Below are 19,783 nucleotides of genomic sequence, written 5' to 3'. Positions count from 1 at the left end.
GTTAGAGCTTTATTTATTATTTGCAAAGCTCTGCCAGAATACCATCAAACTGACCGAACAGATCTTAATTTCATCCATGCCACAAAACATATGAGTCAATCAGCACATTATAAAAACAAGTTGTCTATGGGGGAAAGGAGAGAACAGAGTGGAAGGAAAGGGGAAGCCAAAAAAGACACATCACAGAGCACAGAAAAAAGCTGAGAACAGACCACAAAGAAGGTAGCTGTTGAAGGAAAGAAGTAACAAAAACAGTAGAGAGAAAAAGAAAGCAATACAAAAGATAAAAGAAATGGACTAACTGGAAGTAAAGGAGAAGAAGAAAAAATGGAAATTGTAGTAAGTACATGTAAAAGACAAATGGAAAAAGGTTAGTTATATGCATTTCAAACAGTGTAAGAGATTGTTGTTTACCCTGTTATAACTTCATTTGAGATTATTTCATAGAATTTTTCACTTGCATAAAACCATTGATGATCTAGGCAGTTTGAGGATAGAATAGAAACACTTTTCTTTAAATACTGAAATCCTCCTCCTCACTCAGGTTCAGGTGACTGCCTTTGACTCAGTCCACTCTGTACGCCTTGCTCGTGGTACCTACATTTCAGATACTTCAGCTCCTCCATCCAGCCTGCTCCCCAAGCTCGCTGCTCAAGTTCTGCACCTCAGCTACAACAACCATCTCCTTTCCAGCCCCAACAACTGTTACATTTTTCCCTTCAAACCCACCCAAACTATTTCAGAGCTTTCCTGCACATCCCTCCGTTGCCACTTGCTTCTCCCCTCCAAAAGTTACCGACACTGCTCAGTGCAAGAGGTACCAAAAGATCAAGCTGTTGACTCTCCTCTCGATGGAGCCGTAACAGCCTTTGGGTATACTTTCCTCAAAGCCCTCGCCAAACATACACACTTGCTTGCTTGCTTCCACCTTTGTAGAGATAAGGACTCCATCAAAATGCCAATTTTTTTTTCTTTGAATCTCTTCATCATGTTTGCCTGATCCTTTGCCTCACTTACTTCAGCGAGCTGACATCTGTTCTCATTACCTATTTTACTGCTACCACAAATAGTCTGCTTCCCTTCCCCCAAACCTGTTGTATCTTGACATATATGAACATTTTGAGCTGTCTTGGTACAGACATTTTTTTTTCACTTAAGTGTCTAGCACAATGGGCATGAGATTTCACTGTGAAATTTCTAGATAATATCAGAGACATGTTATACATATATACACACACGCACAACAAATTTATGGGATAAAGTGAAAAGCAATAATGTAAACAAGATCTTAAAAGTCACCCCATTAATTCTACAAAGTACATTCACGAGTGCATCTTTTATCCTTCAGGAAATGAAGGCAGGAACAACAAAGACAGGATCTTAAAGCTTTCTTAAACTGATTACCCACAGTTGGTAGCTGCAGAAGATGAAGAACCTCTAAACCTGACCATGGGACATTGTCCCAAGGGTAAGAAGGAGGGCCTAGGCGCAGGTCTGGGAGAGACACGCACATGAGCTGATTGTCCCCAGTTTGACTAGACAGAGCAAGGTGAGAAAGCAATGAAAAGCAACAGCTGAAGTAGACAGAGGACAGGTTAACAGGGACTTCAAAGGGGAGCGCAAGATTCCTTAAATTTATCATGTAGGTCACACTATCAAAACAGTGGCCCTTCAAGAGTGGTTTCTGCTGTGGCATTTGGGATATGCTGAAGAGACCAAGTAGTTTATCCAAATATACTAAGAAAGGAGGCTGCAGCTGCCAAACACTCAGGGCCTGTGGTGGCAGGAGAGAAAATAAAGGCCCTGCCCAGCTAAACCAATTTTAAAAACTGTTTCTGACAGTTCGAACCCAGGTGAGACAGAAAGTAGAAAATGATACCACTGTTGCAAGTCCGAGGAATAAGTATACAGGTAGAATTTTTAGTTTTATTAACAAAGGAATGAAAACTTTCTTATCCTCTGCCAGCAGAAGCAAACATAACATAGCTTTTACTGGAAGAAAAGATCAAAGCCAAAGATTGAATTCAGTAAAACAAAATGGTAGGCATAACTGCAATAATGGCATAATTTGGCATTTCCGACATCATTCACAACTGTTTACTAATTAATAAGTATCACTTCCATCTGACAGGATTAACTGTTTGAAGACAAGGAATAAATGTTTGATCTATGGGTATGTCACATTTTATTTGCCTTTGGCCAGACTCTGTAAAGATCCAAGCACATCTATAAATATAATTCTTGCTCTTAATTCACATTCAGTATACCAAAAAGGGGGATACAGAACGGAAGAAGGAAAAAGCTCCTAAAATATGTTTTAATCTACATTATTTACATCTTTTTCATTGCATTCTTTTAACATATTTTGGATCTTGATTCTAATTTGATTTAAATAATAAAACTGACTTTATTTATTGTTTGCTACTTTGCTTGCTTATGTGACAATTTCAAAAATCTATGCATTTTCTTTTGCTTGGAAGAGGTTCTCATACAGAGTGCAGTGCTCCAGTAAAGCATTGTAGAGCAGAGAGACAACATACGTGTAGCAATGTCTCCTCTTGCTTTGGGCAGCTTCAGCTATACTTTGACCACCCCACTACGTTATTAACCTTCAGTAAAGGGAACTCTGCAATATCACTCATTTTTCTCCAACATTTAACCACTCAGTTTTTCCCCAATATTGCCTACATCACATCCTTTTTTTTCCGATTGCTGATTTCATGGTTTCTCATCATCCTTCTCCCAGTGGCCATAAAGAAAAACTTATCATTCCTAAGCCCTCTTTTACACCACTTCATGTACTAAAAGACTGGTATCATGTCCTTAATATCTTTCCCTCTTCTACACTAAAACACATCCAGTTTCTTCTACTCTTCCTTAAAGATTACATTTTTTCCTAAGCTTCTCATTATCGTTACTCTTCTTTGGGCTGTCTCTACTCTATATACACCTATCCTAAGGCACATGGCATGAAATTTCAGAAAGGAAGATTCAGTTTAGATGTTATGAAAACCCTTCTAAATACAAAGGTCCGTGAAAAACTGTAACAAATTATCAGGAGAAACAGCAGAGACTTCAACAGCAAATATCTTCAAGAACAGATGAGATATGTGTCCGTCAGGAATGACACAATTACCGCTAATCCTACCAACCGGCACAGGAATATACGTGACAAATTCATGAGGTTCCCCAGCCCCATGACTGTGACAGGGAGCGCTTGAAACTGGACACAGTCATTGTGCCAACACTTACCAGCACAATACTGACTTAGTACCAAAAGAGACTTGTTTGCTTTTGCAACAATTTTAGATTGCTGATGCATATTTAACATATAAGCCATTATGCAACCATGCCTCTTTCTTTTCTGCAGTTCTCTGAACAGCTACTCTAAGGTATTTTGTACTTTCACACCTCTAATCTCCTTTCTAAATGTAACCCTTGCTGTTTACTGAAAAGGTTATTATATTGATTTCAGACATTAAAATTGAAGATGCTTCTGAATTCTGATTCCTCCCTCAAAAATCCTTAGGAGAATTTCCTAATCTGTAGGTTTATATATTCGCTCTCTGTCTTGTTATCCAAGTAATTAGTGAAATTGTAGACCCAGAACTGACCCTCAACAGCACCCTACTTCAGACACCCTTCCAGGGTGACAGTAAACCATTCAGAGTTACTTTTTGAAAGCACTATTTCAAACAATTATGCATCCATTTAATGAGAATTTTTTATCATACTTTAATAAGAATTCTGCATTTCCTTCTTATTATAGATATGGCTGGATAAAGTGAGTAGTGAAATACAAATACCTACAGGCACCTCATAACAGTGCTTGCACACATCTTTTGGAACAGACTCATGTCCCTCCGCAGTGAAATGCCTTTTGTATACAGTATTCAGGATTGTGCATCCAGAGCCACAACGATCTGCTTGCAGCAATGGCATAAAGACGCCTTTGTAGCACTTGTAAAAGAAGCAGCCTTGCAAAGACTACACAGAAGCCATCTTAGTTGTATTTTAGAAAAAGTAAGGTGAAAGCCCAGGTCAAACCTTGTATATTTTGCAGCCTGATTCAAAGATGAGGTTCAGGCTACATACCTGTCTGATGAACAGGACAGTGATGTGGTCCCCAATGATCAAGAAAGGAAGGAACTGAGGAAGGTTTGGGAAAGAGACGGAAGGAATGAATCTCTCTTTTAGCCATGCTGAGCTTCAGGCTACACATTCGTGAAGAGATAGCGGACAAAAGCGACAAAAGAAAGCTGAGTTCCAAAGTGTATTTTACAGGAATATTTAGGTTGTCAGGGAAAATGTCTAACACATTTGCTTGTTTCTTAGTAATCCTCAAAGTGATAATTAATTGAAAAATAACAGTTTCATAGGGGTACTCCTCCCTGTGTGGGAACAACTTTTACCAAATGCCAATTAGTGGTTTCCTGTTAAAATCAAATCAAGCTGTTTTTGATAAAGCTTTTTAATGAGAAATGGCTAAAGTATGAAAATTTTCTCCATATATATTTCATATAAAATCCCAAACTGACATAATACAGTCTCACAGCTAACATTTTGGTGTATAAAACTCCCTCTTGTGCTTCTTCATTAATTTCAAAGGAAATGTATTTTCTAAATATTTAAATCATCCAACAAACAAAGCTTTAAAAAAGCTTACAAAAGAAAATTATAATTTTGATGAAAGCCAATCTTAATCACTCCTTTTCAGATGCTCTCATAACTCATATTTTACTGATTATTTATTCATTCTCCAAATGTACGGCAAATTCAATGATTCTGGAGTTAAGTGTTGTCTACCAAATGCATCACTAGTTTTGACTATTCATCAAACATACTTAAAAAGACTTACAGCAAAACACCAATGAAGAATGCAAAGAACTGGTCACCTACAGCTCCAATATTTGTTGCCTACTTCTCTAAGAGTCCTGTGGCAATAAAACAATACCAGCTTGAGAAATTATTGCTAAAATTTTGGTAAAACAAAGTTAGGGAAACTTCAGAGAACAGGTTTTACTTCTTCCTCCTCCATGATGCCAGATTGAATGCTCTTGGCTACGATCACTAGTTCCTGCCCTTGCGCCAAGCGACATCCTCCCTCCCAAGACACTCATTCTCGTCCAACATTCTGCAGACGTTCCTTGTCCAAGTCTTCTCTTCCTCTTTTTATTTGGGTTGATATCCAATGCTAAGCATGTACTGTGATTTATGCATCCTCTATTCTGATCACTAAACTAAGTCATCTCAGTTGCCTCTGATATAGTCATGGAGACATTTACTGCGTGTCAAATATCCTCTTTGTATTTACATTGGAGGCATAGCTACTCAACAACCTTTTCAGAATATTTCAAAAGCATCAATAAGCAAACAGTTCTGCAGCACTTCTCATGCCATGTCTTAAGAGTTCATGCTTCCACTCCATACAAAAGTGTGCCATGCTTTAAATTCTTCATTTTTGTTCTTATACTACTAGAACTCAGCTTGGTAAGTGCTGCACTTCCTTTTGTGGTCTTTCTGGTTACATTTTAATGCATCACATCACCATTACTATTTTTCACAAGTAACAAAACTTTTGACATACTTCATCTCCTCACCTGCATGATTTCCATATCCCCAGTTTTCATCATCTCAGATTTCTCTCAAATGACCTTAATTCTAATACATTCTACTGCTGCTGGTCTGTCTCATTTTCTAGAAATCATCTACTCTGCTTTCCAGAACAGCAACACTATCTGTGAAATACAAGCTGGTTGTTTATCTCCCACAGTCTTATCAGACATATTTTTCATCATCCAGTTCATGATTATTCATTTTTTATATATATATATATATATATATATATATATATAACCATATTACTCTCCTGCTTTAATAAATCACCCTGAACAGTAGCAAAACACCCTATATGTATTAACTTGGGATATTAACCACCTTTCCAGAGAAAATGTAACTTTGCAATATTACCCATACGCATGATCCGAATCATGAGACTGAATATTGCTTCACAGCTGATAGTATTACATTTCTGAGTTCTGCTGAAGGTGAAGAAGTTGTGTATGAAAAGCCAATAATGACTAAAACTGACATATGCCTAAGATGTGCTTGGTCCATGTGCAGATCCAGAAGCCACACAAGAGTTTTCTCAGCTCTTTCTCTCAAGTTTGGTAACTACATGGTTTTAAAGGCAGGAGAATCGCCCAACAACAGTATCTCTTTTATTCCCCACTGACAAATCCCTTTACTCTCCATTCTGGGTGGATTGGTCTTGCAAGCTCACATTCTACAAGGTCATCCTTCTTTTACACCTTCTGCAGGGATAGCGTCCAGGCAGGAAGGCTTCCATTATGAAAACTTTATGGATTTGGGAGGGACAGAGAGAGGAGGAAAGGGGTAATTGATGATAAAGAACTATCTAAATTTCCATCCAGACCACACAAATCACCCACACCAATTTCCAGGAAGCTGTGTGGAACTGAATAGCTCAGGAACACACCAAATTGTTCTTTCACCATGTCTCTCTTTATTAAACACTACCTTCTTGCCTGGTGCGTAGTTCTAAAAGTCCTAAATTATTTGCTCAACATTTCCTTCATAACCCGCTGTGCACTGTTCTTTCTACTAACATCTAACTCCAAAGTCTGCTGTTTGAGCTAGGTATTCTTGCCAGGTATTCTTCTCACACTTATCTATCAAAGCACAGATACTAAAAATAGGAAGACATACACTTGTGAACTGCTGGAAAAGAAAGAGAAAACAAAATTCAAAACAAAACACAAGTTACTAAAGTAATTCTGAAGCAAAGTACATACGTGAGGACAAGGAAAAGAGCAACAGATTGATGTGTTACGGCATAATCTGTGAATGAACAAATTTTCCCTGTGACATTACCGGATTAAACCACAGTTTGCAGCCAAATTAAAACCTGTAAAATGCCAAACTAGCAGACAATCGAAAAAGCAACATAATGTCAGAAGAAAGAGCACATGACTTTTAGACTTTTAGCATCATTGCTTCTTCAAAAAAAGTTACACATAGAGGATGAAGACATGGAATACCTCATACAATTAAAATCAATTGTATCAAAACATAAAAAGGCTTCTTGTCACATAGAAGTAACAGTTTCATATTTTTTTGATTTCCGTACAAGTTATCTATCTTATCATCATCATTTATCTCATACTAATAGTCACATGGAAGAGACCCCAGACAGTCATGTGATCCATCCTCTTGCTCAAACCAGAATCAGCTGTATCCACATCACTTCCGACAAATGTTTGTCTTATCTAATCTTTAAGAGACACAATGACAAAGACTCTGTATCTTCCCCAGACTCTCTATTCTAGTGCTTCCCTTGCCTTATGGTTATAAATATTTTTCTATTTCCTCACCTGTATCTTCCTTGCTGCTCATTACTTCTTGTCCTGCTTTTCAGAGACATGGAAAACAGATAATTTCCTCTTTCTCTTTAGGAACACCTCATATATTTGAAGACATTGGTATCCCCTCTCTCTTCACCCTTCCTTCCAGTCTTTCTTTGGCTAAGCAATATCAACCAATTCAATCTATCCTCACTAGTCAAATTTTCAAGACCTCTCATCATTCTCACTGCTTTAGCTTTACTCTAGGCTCTTCTGAATTGGTTCACAGTATTCTTGTATGCAACTGATGAGGATTTTAACAAAAACAGCTATTATGCTGTAACAGGCTCACTGTAACAGTGAGTCCACCATAATTTGGCCAAAGTTGTGTCAGACATGGCAAATAAAATCTTCATGCTTTCTTACTCAGGTGGAAACTCTCTGAAGCAATGGCTTGGTTGAAGCTAAAATGACAAGTTCCTCCTTCCTCTACAGCTTTTCACAGCAAAAGGGAATTGAATAATGAAAATACACCAAAGCAAACCACACGGGAGGTTTCAGAAGGGCTCTGGCAGAACAAAGGCYTGGCCTTCAGGGAGAACAAGCAGCTCTGGAAAGAGGAATGGGAGACAGAGGCATACTTTTATAGCAAGGATTTATGCTTAACCATGGGGAAGAGTAAAAAGGAAACAGACTTAGAATACAGTGGAAGGAAACATAACATTTGACAATTTAGGAAAAAACAAAATGACACCAAGAGCTGCAGGAAAAGAATTTTGGAAACACCAAAGGATTCTGGTCTAAGATCAGAGAGGGCTCCAGTGTGACGAGATGAAACAAATGAAGAGGTAGTATGGGTTTGTTTGTTTTTATGTGTCTTTATGTGCCATAACAGCAATTCATTTCAGAGTCCTAAGCAAAACAGGCTGTTAAATCTAAGTGCTCACAAGACAGAAAACTGGTGTACAGGTGTAGTGGTGTACAGGGGGAAAAGAGGAGTCAGTGACAGCCACAACCATCTCTCCCAGGAGCATCCTGGAGGTGAAAGCTGGGGCCCTAACAACACATGGAAAAACTTAAAAGCTTGAGGGAATGCAGGATCCAAGCAAGGCAGCCAGCGAATGCCTGGCAGGAGGTGCCCGAGCAAGGGCCATCCCTGTGGCTCAGGGGTATCACATAACAACAGCACAACTGTGGAAGATTTTTTTGCACTGTTTCAGGGAAGATCTAAACCTTCCTCTCAAAAAGCTGTGATCGCCTCTCTTAGTTTTGTGTTTTTAACTAAAGCAAGACACCAAGCATACAGTATGAACAGCTTGGGAAAGAGAAACCTCTAAGTCTGTACAAATCAGACAAAAACTAATTGAGCCTGCACACATAGTGCTGTAACGTGAGGCAGGCTGGGACATGCACTCCCAGCAGGAGACTGGAAAAGTTGCAACTCCTTCGCAAAGCAAGCAACCAAGGGTGTAATGCCATGAATGGTACAGAGGAGAGTCCAGCAGATAAAACAAGCAAGTCTGGAGTTCAGGAGACCCTTGCCAAAAGCCTGAAAGGCTGTTCCTGGAGGAAAGACAAACAGAGCTGGCAGCTGGGCACTCGTCAGAAGGCAGAGCTGAAACTAGCAAAACTTGAAAAAACAAAGAAGGATTGAGAACATGAACCTGCTTATAAACATGTGATTTGTGTGCTTTTGGATTACTGCAGTGCATCTTCTTAAGCTGACGTCATAAATCAAATAAAATCATCAGCAAAAAACAAAGTACAAAGACAGACTTGCAATATTAGTATTTAATCAGTGCCTGTGAGATTGTTCTCTGACATTGCCAGCCCTATTCAAAATTATGCATTTTTATCATTCCCAAATATTTTCTCAATAGCTGTGGCAATTGACTGTTCTGACAGTTACCTGCACTACTCTCGAGGATGGTTCAGATGAGACACTAGTGTCACATGAGGAGCAGGGAAGAGCAGTCTATTAATATGGAGGAAAATGGACACCAAAGGAGAAATAAAAGTGTTTCTAACTATGTAAACAAAATACACAGGTGAAACTCACTGCTGAACAAATTTGTTCCTACAGGATCCAGATGAGGAGACTGAAGAATTTTTTTGATATATTCACTAATTGGGAAGTATCTGCAGAGATAGCACCTCCTTAAACACTATCGGCCCTTACACAGAAAGGAGGTAATTTTCTGAAGAGTCACCAACACAGGCTCCATGCAGCAACCCGGATTTCCCTGCTGATAGCTCTTACAGATAACAGCCTGGTGACAATTTATAGGCCCTAACAAAATCACAGCACAAGGTAGTGTGGTTGCACACTACAAAGTCTCAAGGTTACAATACTGACTTGGGCTCAATACACCATACACTGCAAATAAGTAGGAAATCAGTGGCCATTTTTTTGCTAGGAGAAATAGTAAAGATTTTAACATGATCTTGTAATTTGATGGATTTCTATCAAACACAAATGTTTTCTCAAGTTGTATCACCTCGAAACATAAGAACTTGCTTTGAAACAATACTAATGATACTGTAGACATTGGTAGATACCACAAATAAATTGTAAACCTGTAAGCCCCCCCAAAACTGAGGTTTTGCTTTACAAAAACCACGCACCACTTACTATACTGTTGTGTACTGATCTCTTAGAAGAACTGACACAAACCCTTTTGAATTTTCAAGTTAAAAAATAAACCAAGTAGATTCCCAAAGAAGAAAATGCTACATAGCAAATGTACACGAAGTACAAAGACAGACTGTATGCATACAAATGCAGTTAAAGTTAACTGGCATTTCAAAATACCTTACAGTTACAGTTTAAGCAAAAAATAATGGTTAAGCATACGCATACACTGCTTTACAGTTTCTTAAACATACTTTTTTTTCCTTTTAGATTTATGAAACCTTCAAGTTGGTAGAAATTTTTCAAGAAAATCAAAAGGGAAAAAGGGCGCATTTTTGCTATATTTAAGTTTTTCTTAGTTTTCAGTTTTCTAATAGAGTGTTTTTTCTTCTCTTTCTTTTCTCACCTATTCTTTTCCTCAAAAAGATAGGCAAAGAGATAATACAAAATATAGGCTGCAATAATTGGAAATAATATCACAATTTTAAATCCCTACTAGTATTAAATGGAAAATGGGAAGCAGGACAAAAAAAGTGAAATACTGTATCTTATTACTGATTCTCTCATTTAATCTATTTTTAAGATTATTGAAATATTTTAATGTATAAGATAAATAAGGATATCTGCAACTAAAGACTACAAATCAGACACAGCATCTTGTGCGTAGAGTGTCTTACATATGTAAATGTATGCAAAACCTAGACTCAAATTTCACAGGCTGTCTCTGCAGATAGAGTGATGAACTATGTAATTTGCAAGGTGAAATCTATTTTATTGCTCTTAAATATCTTAAAGGTTACTTTACCTTACTAAAAAGGTATTTTAGTAAGCTGCTTCTTACTGTTGTGGGTGACCAGCACTGGTAAGTCTCAGAACTGTTTCATGCTGGAGTTGAGGAAGGAAGGGACTGCAGTCCTGCACCGCACAGACCTCTCAACACTCTTTGTCCCTGTAGCACATATAACAGACGTCAGAAGCCTGATCGCCTAGCAGAAGAGAGAGGGATGCCTGACCACTTGGTGACATAAAAGGGGCAAGGACTAACACGCCCATGAAAGGGGGTGGGGGAGTCCTCTCAAGTCACAAAATATAAAAAATTTCACTTCTCTAGGTTTCTGCTCAGAGCATGGCACACAGCAAGACTTACAACAGAAGGCTCTGCACCACCCTGCTTGCAGTGCAGCACGCCAGTCGCTGCTGCAGACCACGAGCTGACTGGCTGGATGCGGTTGGTGGTTACATGACAAGCCGTGCAGAGCGCTGGTGCTGGCTGGGCTGAGGGGTCTCGGCGCCACAGAGATCACAGTGCTGCAGTGGGGATGTATCGGACCAGGGTGCAGCAGCATGAGGTGGGAGTCAAATTAAAATGTTTCATGCACAAAGTGAGAGATTTGACAACCCTGATCAAAATGTATGCTGGAAGAAACTTAACAATTCATGAAGACATTCTGGTCCATAATTAAATGAAAATTAATTACAGAATCTTAAAAAGAGCATAAACCAAAAATGGGCCAGCATACCTTCATACTGCAGTTGCTCACTCTGAATCTCTTCCAATAATTAAGTCTAGCATATGGCACTGGAGTTTAAAAAGAAAACAACAAACAAACTGTGATTCCTGAAAAAGTTTTAGAGTCCTGCTTGCTGAAGAATACATCTGTGGGCACACACGCACTTTCTAGAAACAAGGGTGATGAATTAATTCAATATTTGGCAACATTAGCTTTGGAGAAATAACAGGTTGGCTGATGCTTCTCATAAAATCAAAACAGAAAAATTGAGAAAACATAATTAGGTAAATTATTTGCTGACTTGATGAATAATTCTCTGAAGAGTATTAGAGGATAAGAGCATGGGGAACACTACAATGTTTCAACAAAGAAAAGCATGAGGTAAACAATAAAACCGCTACATTAATTTGGCTGAACCTTCTTGAAAAGATGTATTTTATATCACTGAATTACACATATTTCTGTAAAAGGTGCTTAAAGCATGGCATGCTGCCACACATCAAAACACTATTTTTTGGAAAAAGCTGTTACCATGCTGAACATATCTGATCAAAACATACCTTTGATAGAGTAAACAAAAGAAAGAACATTTTAAAAAATTGAGAAAGAATATAGCTTAAAAAAAAAGCCTGGCAGAAAAAAAACCCAGTAGATTAATGAAAGTTTGTGAAAAATTTACTGCAGGAAACATGGAAACTCTTTGATTTCCAGTTTTCCACTACAGAGATGAATATCTTCGGTAACAGTAGGAAGAGGATAGCAAACTTTCACATTACAAAATGTTCTCTCTGTGCTTTATAAAACATCCTACTGCAGTAACTTGCAGCTTGGCAGGAGCCTGGGGCCTTTCATTCTGACCTGCAGATGGGGAGGGATGCAAAAGAGTCAAGTTCTTTTCCAGCCCATGGGAGACAGGACCTTGTTCTCTAAAGCAGTATTTTTTCTATATCAACTGGTGATCCTTTTTTTAAAGTAAGGGAATAAATCACTCTAACCTACACATAAGTGGAAAAGAAAGGTCCATGGCTTCAGCAACTTGCAACACACTGCAGCCCTGAGCTATGCTGATGACCCTTTTGCATAACATCTTACTGTTTTTCTCATGAACCAAATACATAGGCATCTTTGATGCGGTTTGCTTTTTGCATTTGCCTTTGCTTCAAGTTGGAGGGCGAGAGCTAAATTAGATTTACTGCACAAAGAACACAGCACTGTGCAGTGTGACTCAGCTATAGAGTACTATGCTGCAAATAGGATTTAAACTAAATCACATTTATAAATTCATTTTCCCCAAATCTTTGCTGATCACAATGCCTAGCAAAATACTTGCATATTTTGCCTATAAGTACAAACTAGAAGGAGATAAAAGTCTATTTTTTATTGGAGTAATGTAAATTCTTGGCAAAACTAAGCTGACCATCAGCCACATATGAAACTACAAGCTACAATGTATACTCTTAATAATATGAATATGCTCTGCATATCCAAGTTAATTATGAGAAATTGTTTTTAATACTAAAACTTAGACATTTATGAGAAAAGAAAATTACTGTTGCCAAATATTCGTTAATAGCTCTTCTTGCCATTACCACCTCCTTTCTCATGCTGATCTCCATTGTATCAGAAACCCCTGCAACAGCACACACAAGTTCCCACAATTGAGACTGAAATGCTGTGTTGTACCTCCTAAGAGGCCTGATGCAAAATTCACAACCTGGGAAGGGGGAGGGCCTAAGTGGCTAACGGCTTTAAGCTATGTTTCCTACCAGATCTGGGCTGGCTCAAGGGCTGAAAGGTTCATTAGCATAGTTTGGCAACCCTTGGGGCCCTCTAAACTGTAATACTGTCTCCGGGTTACACCTTACCCCTCTCTGGCATCCCCACGTCCAACCTGGGCTTTCAACATGTTTTCTCTACTTGACCTCATGCAAAGCACAGTACTGCATCTATGTTCACAGCCTTTCCCCTACTATCTCCTCCACCTGCATGCTAGAAGGATCATTTTATGCCATTTTAGCTCTTTTTTGTGGCATAAAGGGATCAAATCAGGAATGTGAATTTTACTGTAATTTCTCTATATGGAGAAAAACACCAAAACAACTAAATCACTAAGCTCAACTCCATGTCAGCTGTACCTTGGAGAGGCGGACTCAGCCTCCTAGTTCATTATATGCAGATCACTGATCATAAACAACTTCCAGCAGACTATCAAGATCCAATGCAAGGGCAGATTTTTCAAGGTATTTTTGATTTACATGATTTTGGTGAATGAAAAAGAAGCTCCCCCCAACCTCTCCCCCCTCCTCATTTTCTTGTACAACACTTTGTGTGAACACAGCCTTTGCAATATACTGGGAAATCTCTATAAGGAACTCATGACATCAGAGAAATACAGTGTCAAATGTTTCTATTTTGAAAGACTACCAAACAGGACAGCAGCCTCATATTCTGCAAGAAGAAATACTGTATATGTATGCACGTACAGGAATACGTGCCTACAGGAGATCTGCCAGCATTGTGCAGAATACAGCACAGAGCTTCTCGCAAGCTGCTCGTGGCTGCAGCAAGATTTCCAGAAACCCACAGAGCTGGGCTGCTTGCTTCACTTACATTTTCAGCCCCACAGCATCTTTCCTTGGGAAGAAGGAGCTACTACCATGGAGCTATGCTCCATGAAACAAAGCCGATGGTGTGCTTCCCTTGTCAGATTCAACAGCATAGACCAACATCAAGGGAAAAAGCCGTCAGACCCCAGCATGCCATGATTTGGTCTCGATTTGGGGGGGGGGGGGCAGCAGAAACAAGGGGCCTAGGACTAGCTGGGCAGCAATGCAGCATCTCAAAATTTGGAGAGCAGCTTAAAGAGGTCCTAAGAGGGAAAAAAAGGCAGGGCTGTCCTCCAAGTGAGGAAGGGCTTACTTGAGTACTTTTGCCAGGAGACAAGATAGAAAAAGAGGATTTGGGAGTAGATAAACTATTAAGACAGAAGGCAGGAGCCAGGATTTTATGTAACATTGTGTAACCTATGAAAGACAAGAAGCTAAATGTGTCTGTAAAACTAAGCCAGGCTACTAGGAGAGTAGGTCTAGGAGGATAAAAAAAACAGCAAGTTGTGAGAGAGAAAACAATTTGGAGGAATAAATGTGACCATGTAATAAGCACTGAAAATATTTTAATGTAAGGGGCACTCTAGGTATCAGGGGAAGGAATCTTAGCAAGCATCCAAACCCTGATCTTCAGACAATATTTTTTATATACGGAATAAATATAATGAGTGATGATTTACAGTACAATTTGCTTAGAGGGATGGCTTATAACAAGAAGCCTTCTGAAGCACAGCCTGCACTGTGTAGATGTTGTAACTGAAGAACTAAAACAATGAAAAAAACTATTAAAAGCTTTGTTATAATATGGCTTTCAAAAAGCTTTTGATAAATTAAGAAAAAGGTTTTTGCCTTTTTGTTTTTTGTATATGAATTATGGAGCACCATCATCAATAACTGCATATCCAGACTGCAGCAGAAATAAATCTATCTAAATGTTGAATGAACAACAAAGAAGTTGAGAGGTATCACTTCACATGAACTTGCTTTTCATGATGTTGTAAAATGTTTTTTAATATTCTAGAGTGTTTATCACCAAAAAAAGCACACAATCCTTGAAATCTTAACACTTTTAGCTATATGAGATTCCACTAAAATTACTGTCATCATAAAACACCCACTTTTCTTTTTTCTGAGCCGTAAAATACATATGTCCAAAAACTGATTTAGAATGACAATAGTTTATTAACTATTAAGCACTTCTCTAGGATAACTCCACCTTAAACTTCTGAGACTGTGCAGCTGCCAGAGCTATAAAAGGCTGCACATTTCCAATATTTTTACCTAATCAAATTATGAGACCAAACTATTAATGTTCTGCTTACCTCCTAAATTCATTCCAGCTTGCAGACATTTCTGTAATCGACAAGCTGGGCAGTTCTTCCTCCGAATCTTATCAATTATACAGTCGTTCCTTCCCGCACACAGATAATTGTGCTGCCCTGAATGAACCAAAAACAAAACGCGTATTAGAGCATGTACGTAAATAATTCCTACTTGTTCACTGTATTGTTTGTTTTGCAGTCATTTTGAGGGTCTTATTAATGCAGAAATTCTCAATTCCATTCTTTAGCATTCCCAATACCTTGGGGACCCATTCTTGGTTTTACTATGAGCCTCTCTTCTGTTTAAACTGGGAAATGAGTTTTGGTGCATCATTCACAAGAGAGATCTCATCACCCCTTTCTTCCCAGAAGGACTTTCAAGTTTGTTTTTTTTTTTTTTTTTTAATAAAAACACATCAGTTTTGAGCTTTTTCAAATATTCTTACATGCACAGCATCACAAAGCAGTCTACCAGCTCTTAGGTTCTGTAGAAAAATGAAGGCCATTCTCATGCTAAGGAGTTCACAGTCTAAAGCAGAAATGCAAAGTAGAGGTCAGCTTTCACAATAGACTCCGTTCTCTTTAACCAGTTCACTGAGTGCTTCATTTCTGATTTAATCAGTTAACTTCTACTAGAAGATTTCTGAAGGGTTTGCCAAAATAGGCCTAACTCAACCACAGTACTACAGCATCGCTCATATGAAAGCAGGGCAGATATTTAATACATAGTATTGAGCAGAAGGGAAATGTACATGGCAACAAAGGCAACAGGCTGATGTTTAACGACTTGAACACTCAAAAGGAGTTTTGCATTGTAGGAGGAATGTAGGTACAGCAAATGGATGCAGTGTATCAGACAAGGGCACTAATGTGGGCTATTCAAAATAAGTACAAGATACTTGAATTTGATGTGGAAGAATAAAGGAAGCCACAAAGAGTTAAGCACAATGTGACAAGAAAAGTGAAACAGGAAGATGATTTTAGCTGCCTCAATCTAGAGGTGGCATACTGGGACCTAGAGAGACCTGAAAAATCAGTTTGCAGCATTTGTGTCAAAAAGCACAATAAAGAGTTTCCAGACAAAGGATGAAAGGGAAGAACAAAGCTCAAAGAAGTATATATCATACTGTGGGATAAGCTGCAGGATTTGCTATCATCTGAAAATCAGGAAAATAGTCAAAAGTGAAATACAATAGTGAGGTGAAGGCCTATGTAGCAAGCAAAATAAGAACCATCAAGTCTCACGGAGAGGCATTTTAGAAACAAGATAAGAAATGTGGTATTCTGTAAACCGAATGCAAGTTAGTAATGAAGATGCCTCAAATGCAAGAGAGACAAAAAGAGGTTAGAATTGTCAATGTGGTAACACCAATGGTCAACTTAGTAGGGGAGAGACTCCTACGCTGATCATGAATGAATTATGAGACAGATGTGAAGAAAACCAAGAATCATACAAGCAACAAAGTTGACACCAACTGCTGAAGCAAGCAGCAGACATTGCTATAAGGGGCCAGCCGCCATCTCCCAGAGAAGCCTGGGCAGAGTGCAGACGGGCTGTCCCGAAACCGAGCTCAGGAAGCTGAGTTGTGCAGGGGAGCAGGAAGACAAGATGCAGACTCCATCAAGAGAGATAGCCAGGGAGAGCTGCTTTAGAACAAGAGGTATAAAATACGTTTGCCAAGATATTTTCCGCAATACACAAATGCTTCCTTAGGGAAAGTCAAAGAAAATATTCATGACACACAGGAGACCTGGCTTCTATTTTGGGCTCTTTCAGGAATTTGCCTTAAAACTTCAGATAAGTCATTTTATATCTCTGCATCTGACTTCCTTTTACCCTTAGCCCAAGTTACCTATCTGGACAGTGAACTGAAGTTTGGGCTATTTCTTGCATCTCTTTGCTGTGCATCTTGCACAAAGAGAACCAATCTTGTCACAGTAACACTTCACTCGCTCAAACTCCACAGACACATTGTGAGGAAGAAAATGCTTTAGACGTCTGAACAGCAAGCACATTGGCAAATCAGTTTTTATTCAGGGACTTTACCTAGCAGTGTGACACAGATGAAAAGCAATAAAACTTAGGGATGATAATTCATGCACATGAGTTCATGAAGTTATGCCAGACATAAAATAAATCAAGTTGCTTAAAGAATGACAGCATCAATATCTATTAGCTGATCTTTAAATAGGCCTGCTAAAACAATAACAAGAAAATTCTCAGCTAATCACAAAATAAAAACCTGCTTATCACATAACATTTAGTGTACAAAGTTATCTGTACAAAAAACAGATATATAACAAGAAATAAAAAGTACTTTATTCTTCCTATTTACATTTTTACTTTGTACTGACAAGCACACACATCTTCTAAAGGTGAACATAAAATTAAAGTGGAAGACAGTGTTTAAAGGAATGCTACAGAGTATAAAGATGGTGTATATACCATTAAAAATACTGGTATCTGGATTTTTATAACATCTTTTGGGGAGAGAGAGGAGAAATGGTTATTTTCTGCTAGGAATGCAAGTATGATTGCTCAGTGCTCATACAATGTCCTTTGTACATCGCAGAGTACTGCAATACCATTTTTAGGCTTTCACAGGCGGGTGCAGGCTATTAATATGACAAGTCAGCTCTAATGCTGCAAAATGAACCCCATTGCAGAATTTCCCTGAAGGCAGTTTGCTCTATGAAATTGTGCACCTGTTAAGTCAACGTTTTTCATTACTGCTTTCAAAAACTAATGAGTTTAAAAAAAAGGGGTTAACATTTATGTACTCTAGGACAATTACTTGGGTCACATTCTTAAATACTGTAGAAATGTTTATTTGATTCAATCACTGTCACCCTGTGACTTCATAAGAAATATTCCCACTATAGCAGAATACTTCTGTAAGTCATACTTCAAATGGTTTAGGTAGTCTACAATTATTACTTTCTAGCCTGCATATTCTAGGTTAAATATTTACAGGAAGTATAATTTAGCAAAGGTTCATCCGTTTTTGAATCATATATCTCTGAATACTAAAAATCTGTAAGTAGTCTTTCTAGTAAGCAAATGTCTTCTGCAGATCAAAGAGATTGTCAGTATTTTTTAAAATTTCTAAAAAAAAAATTAAATACAGACATCTTAAATCTTTTTACTTACTTCAGTGAAAATAAATACCCTTAAAAATCAGAATAAATCAGCATTTATACAACTCCCCTAAGTATAGTACAGATATGTAATATTGAAGGACAATAACTTTTCAGTTAAAAAGTTTATTCTATCATCTATCATGAAAAAAACTAGCTTCAGATTTCCATGCAACCAAAACATGGTTTGTTTCAATTGAAATTAATGCTGTAATATAAGTCAGTAAAGTGAAGGTACTCATAATGAATATTATTATAAAAGAAAGTATCTTTCATAAATGGAAGTATCTCCCATTTACGTGTCATGATTTATCCTAATGCACCCCTCTGAACTTCAAATCAAACAAAAATCTCTGCATCTGAAATTGATGTGACTCTCTCAAAACCTCCCGGGCTCTTGAACATCTTGTGGAAGTGATGGAGATCATCCTGCAAAGAGGCTGTTGTTTTTGTGGCGGCCAGATTTTAATTCTTTTAAGAAGCATATCAACCCAGTTGTGTAGCTTGTGTTTAGCTTAATCCAGTTGCTCTTTTTATCTAGTTCAATCACAGAATCACTGAATGGTTGAGGTTGGAAGGGACCTCTGGAGATCGTCCAAGTCCAACCCCCCTGCTCGAGCAGGGTCACCTAGAGCACATCCACAAGTGGGCTGGAAAGTGAGGCAGTAGGTAGCAAATTCTCGTCTCCCATGTGCTAATGCATTAAGAAGAAAGTGATTTTTACATATGCCATCATAAATACAAGGTAAATCCCGTTCCATCCAAAATAGTTACAAAAGATGCCAGGAAAATTTCCGGTTCAAAATAAATAATTAATAGGTACTATGCAGCTACATACTAAGAAGAAATAAAGATCTGTCATATTCACAGTAGTTTAGTGTGTCAGTATATACCACAGAATGGCACATACTGATGTAGAGCCCACACAAAGATATTTCACAGGTGAGGGAGTTGAAAACAGTTTCAGACTTATTAATTCCCTGATATGATAGGCTTACAACAGAAAACAAGAAGGAAGTATTCATGAAGTTCAGTCTTTCCTCTTGTTACATTATCTTGAACAACAAAACTCAGCAGTAAAGGAGGGGAGGAAAAAAACAGTTATTATTGGGCATATGAATTACTGCCACAATGACACTGCTACCTGCAGCACAAGTTGTGCCTTTCCCCAGTTTAAAAATCCAGCATAATAACTGAGCCACCAGTCCTA

At 38.2% G+C, this 19,783-nt stretch overlaps 1 protein-coding gene across 3 annotated transcripts in view; it reads right to left on the bottom strand.

Moving 5' to 3' along the window:
• NR3C2 (nuclear receptor subfamily 3 group C member 2) overlaps positions 1-19,783 on the bottom strand; it is a 226,345-nt gene that overhangs the window by 46,166 nt on the left and 160,396 nt on the right. For all 3 annotated transcript variants that reach the window (XM_026087509.1, XM_026087510.1, XM_026087508.1), the window contains one exon: positions 15,436-15,552. In XM_026087509.1, the coding sequence (XP_025943294.1) occupies positions 15,436-15,552 (117 nt within the window). The remainder of the gene's footprint in view (positions 1-15,435; positions 15,553-19,783) is intronic.

The sequence above is a fragment of the Apteryx rowi genome, unplaced genomic scaffold (assembly GCF_003343035.1).
Source record: "Apteryx rowi isolate R43461 unplaced genomic scaffold, aptRow1 scaffold_72, whole genome shotgun sequence".
In the NCBI taxonomy this organism is placed as follows: domain Eukaryota; kingdom Metazoa; phylum Chordata; class Aves; order Apterygiformes; family Apterygidae; genus Apteryx; species Apteryx rowi.
The sequence above is the reverse complement of the archived record's forward strand: the minus strand, read 5'-3'. Positions and strand labels throughout refer to the sequence as shown.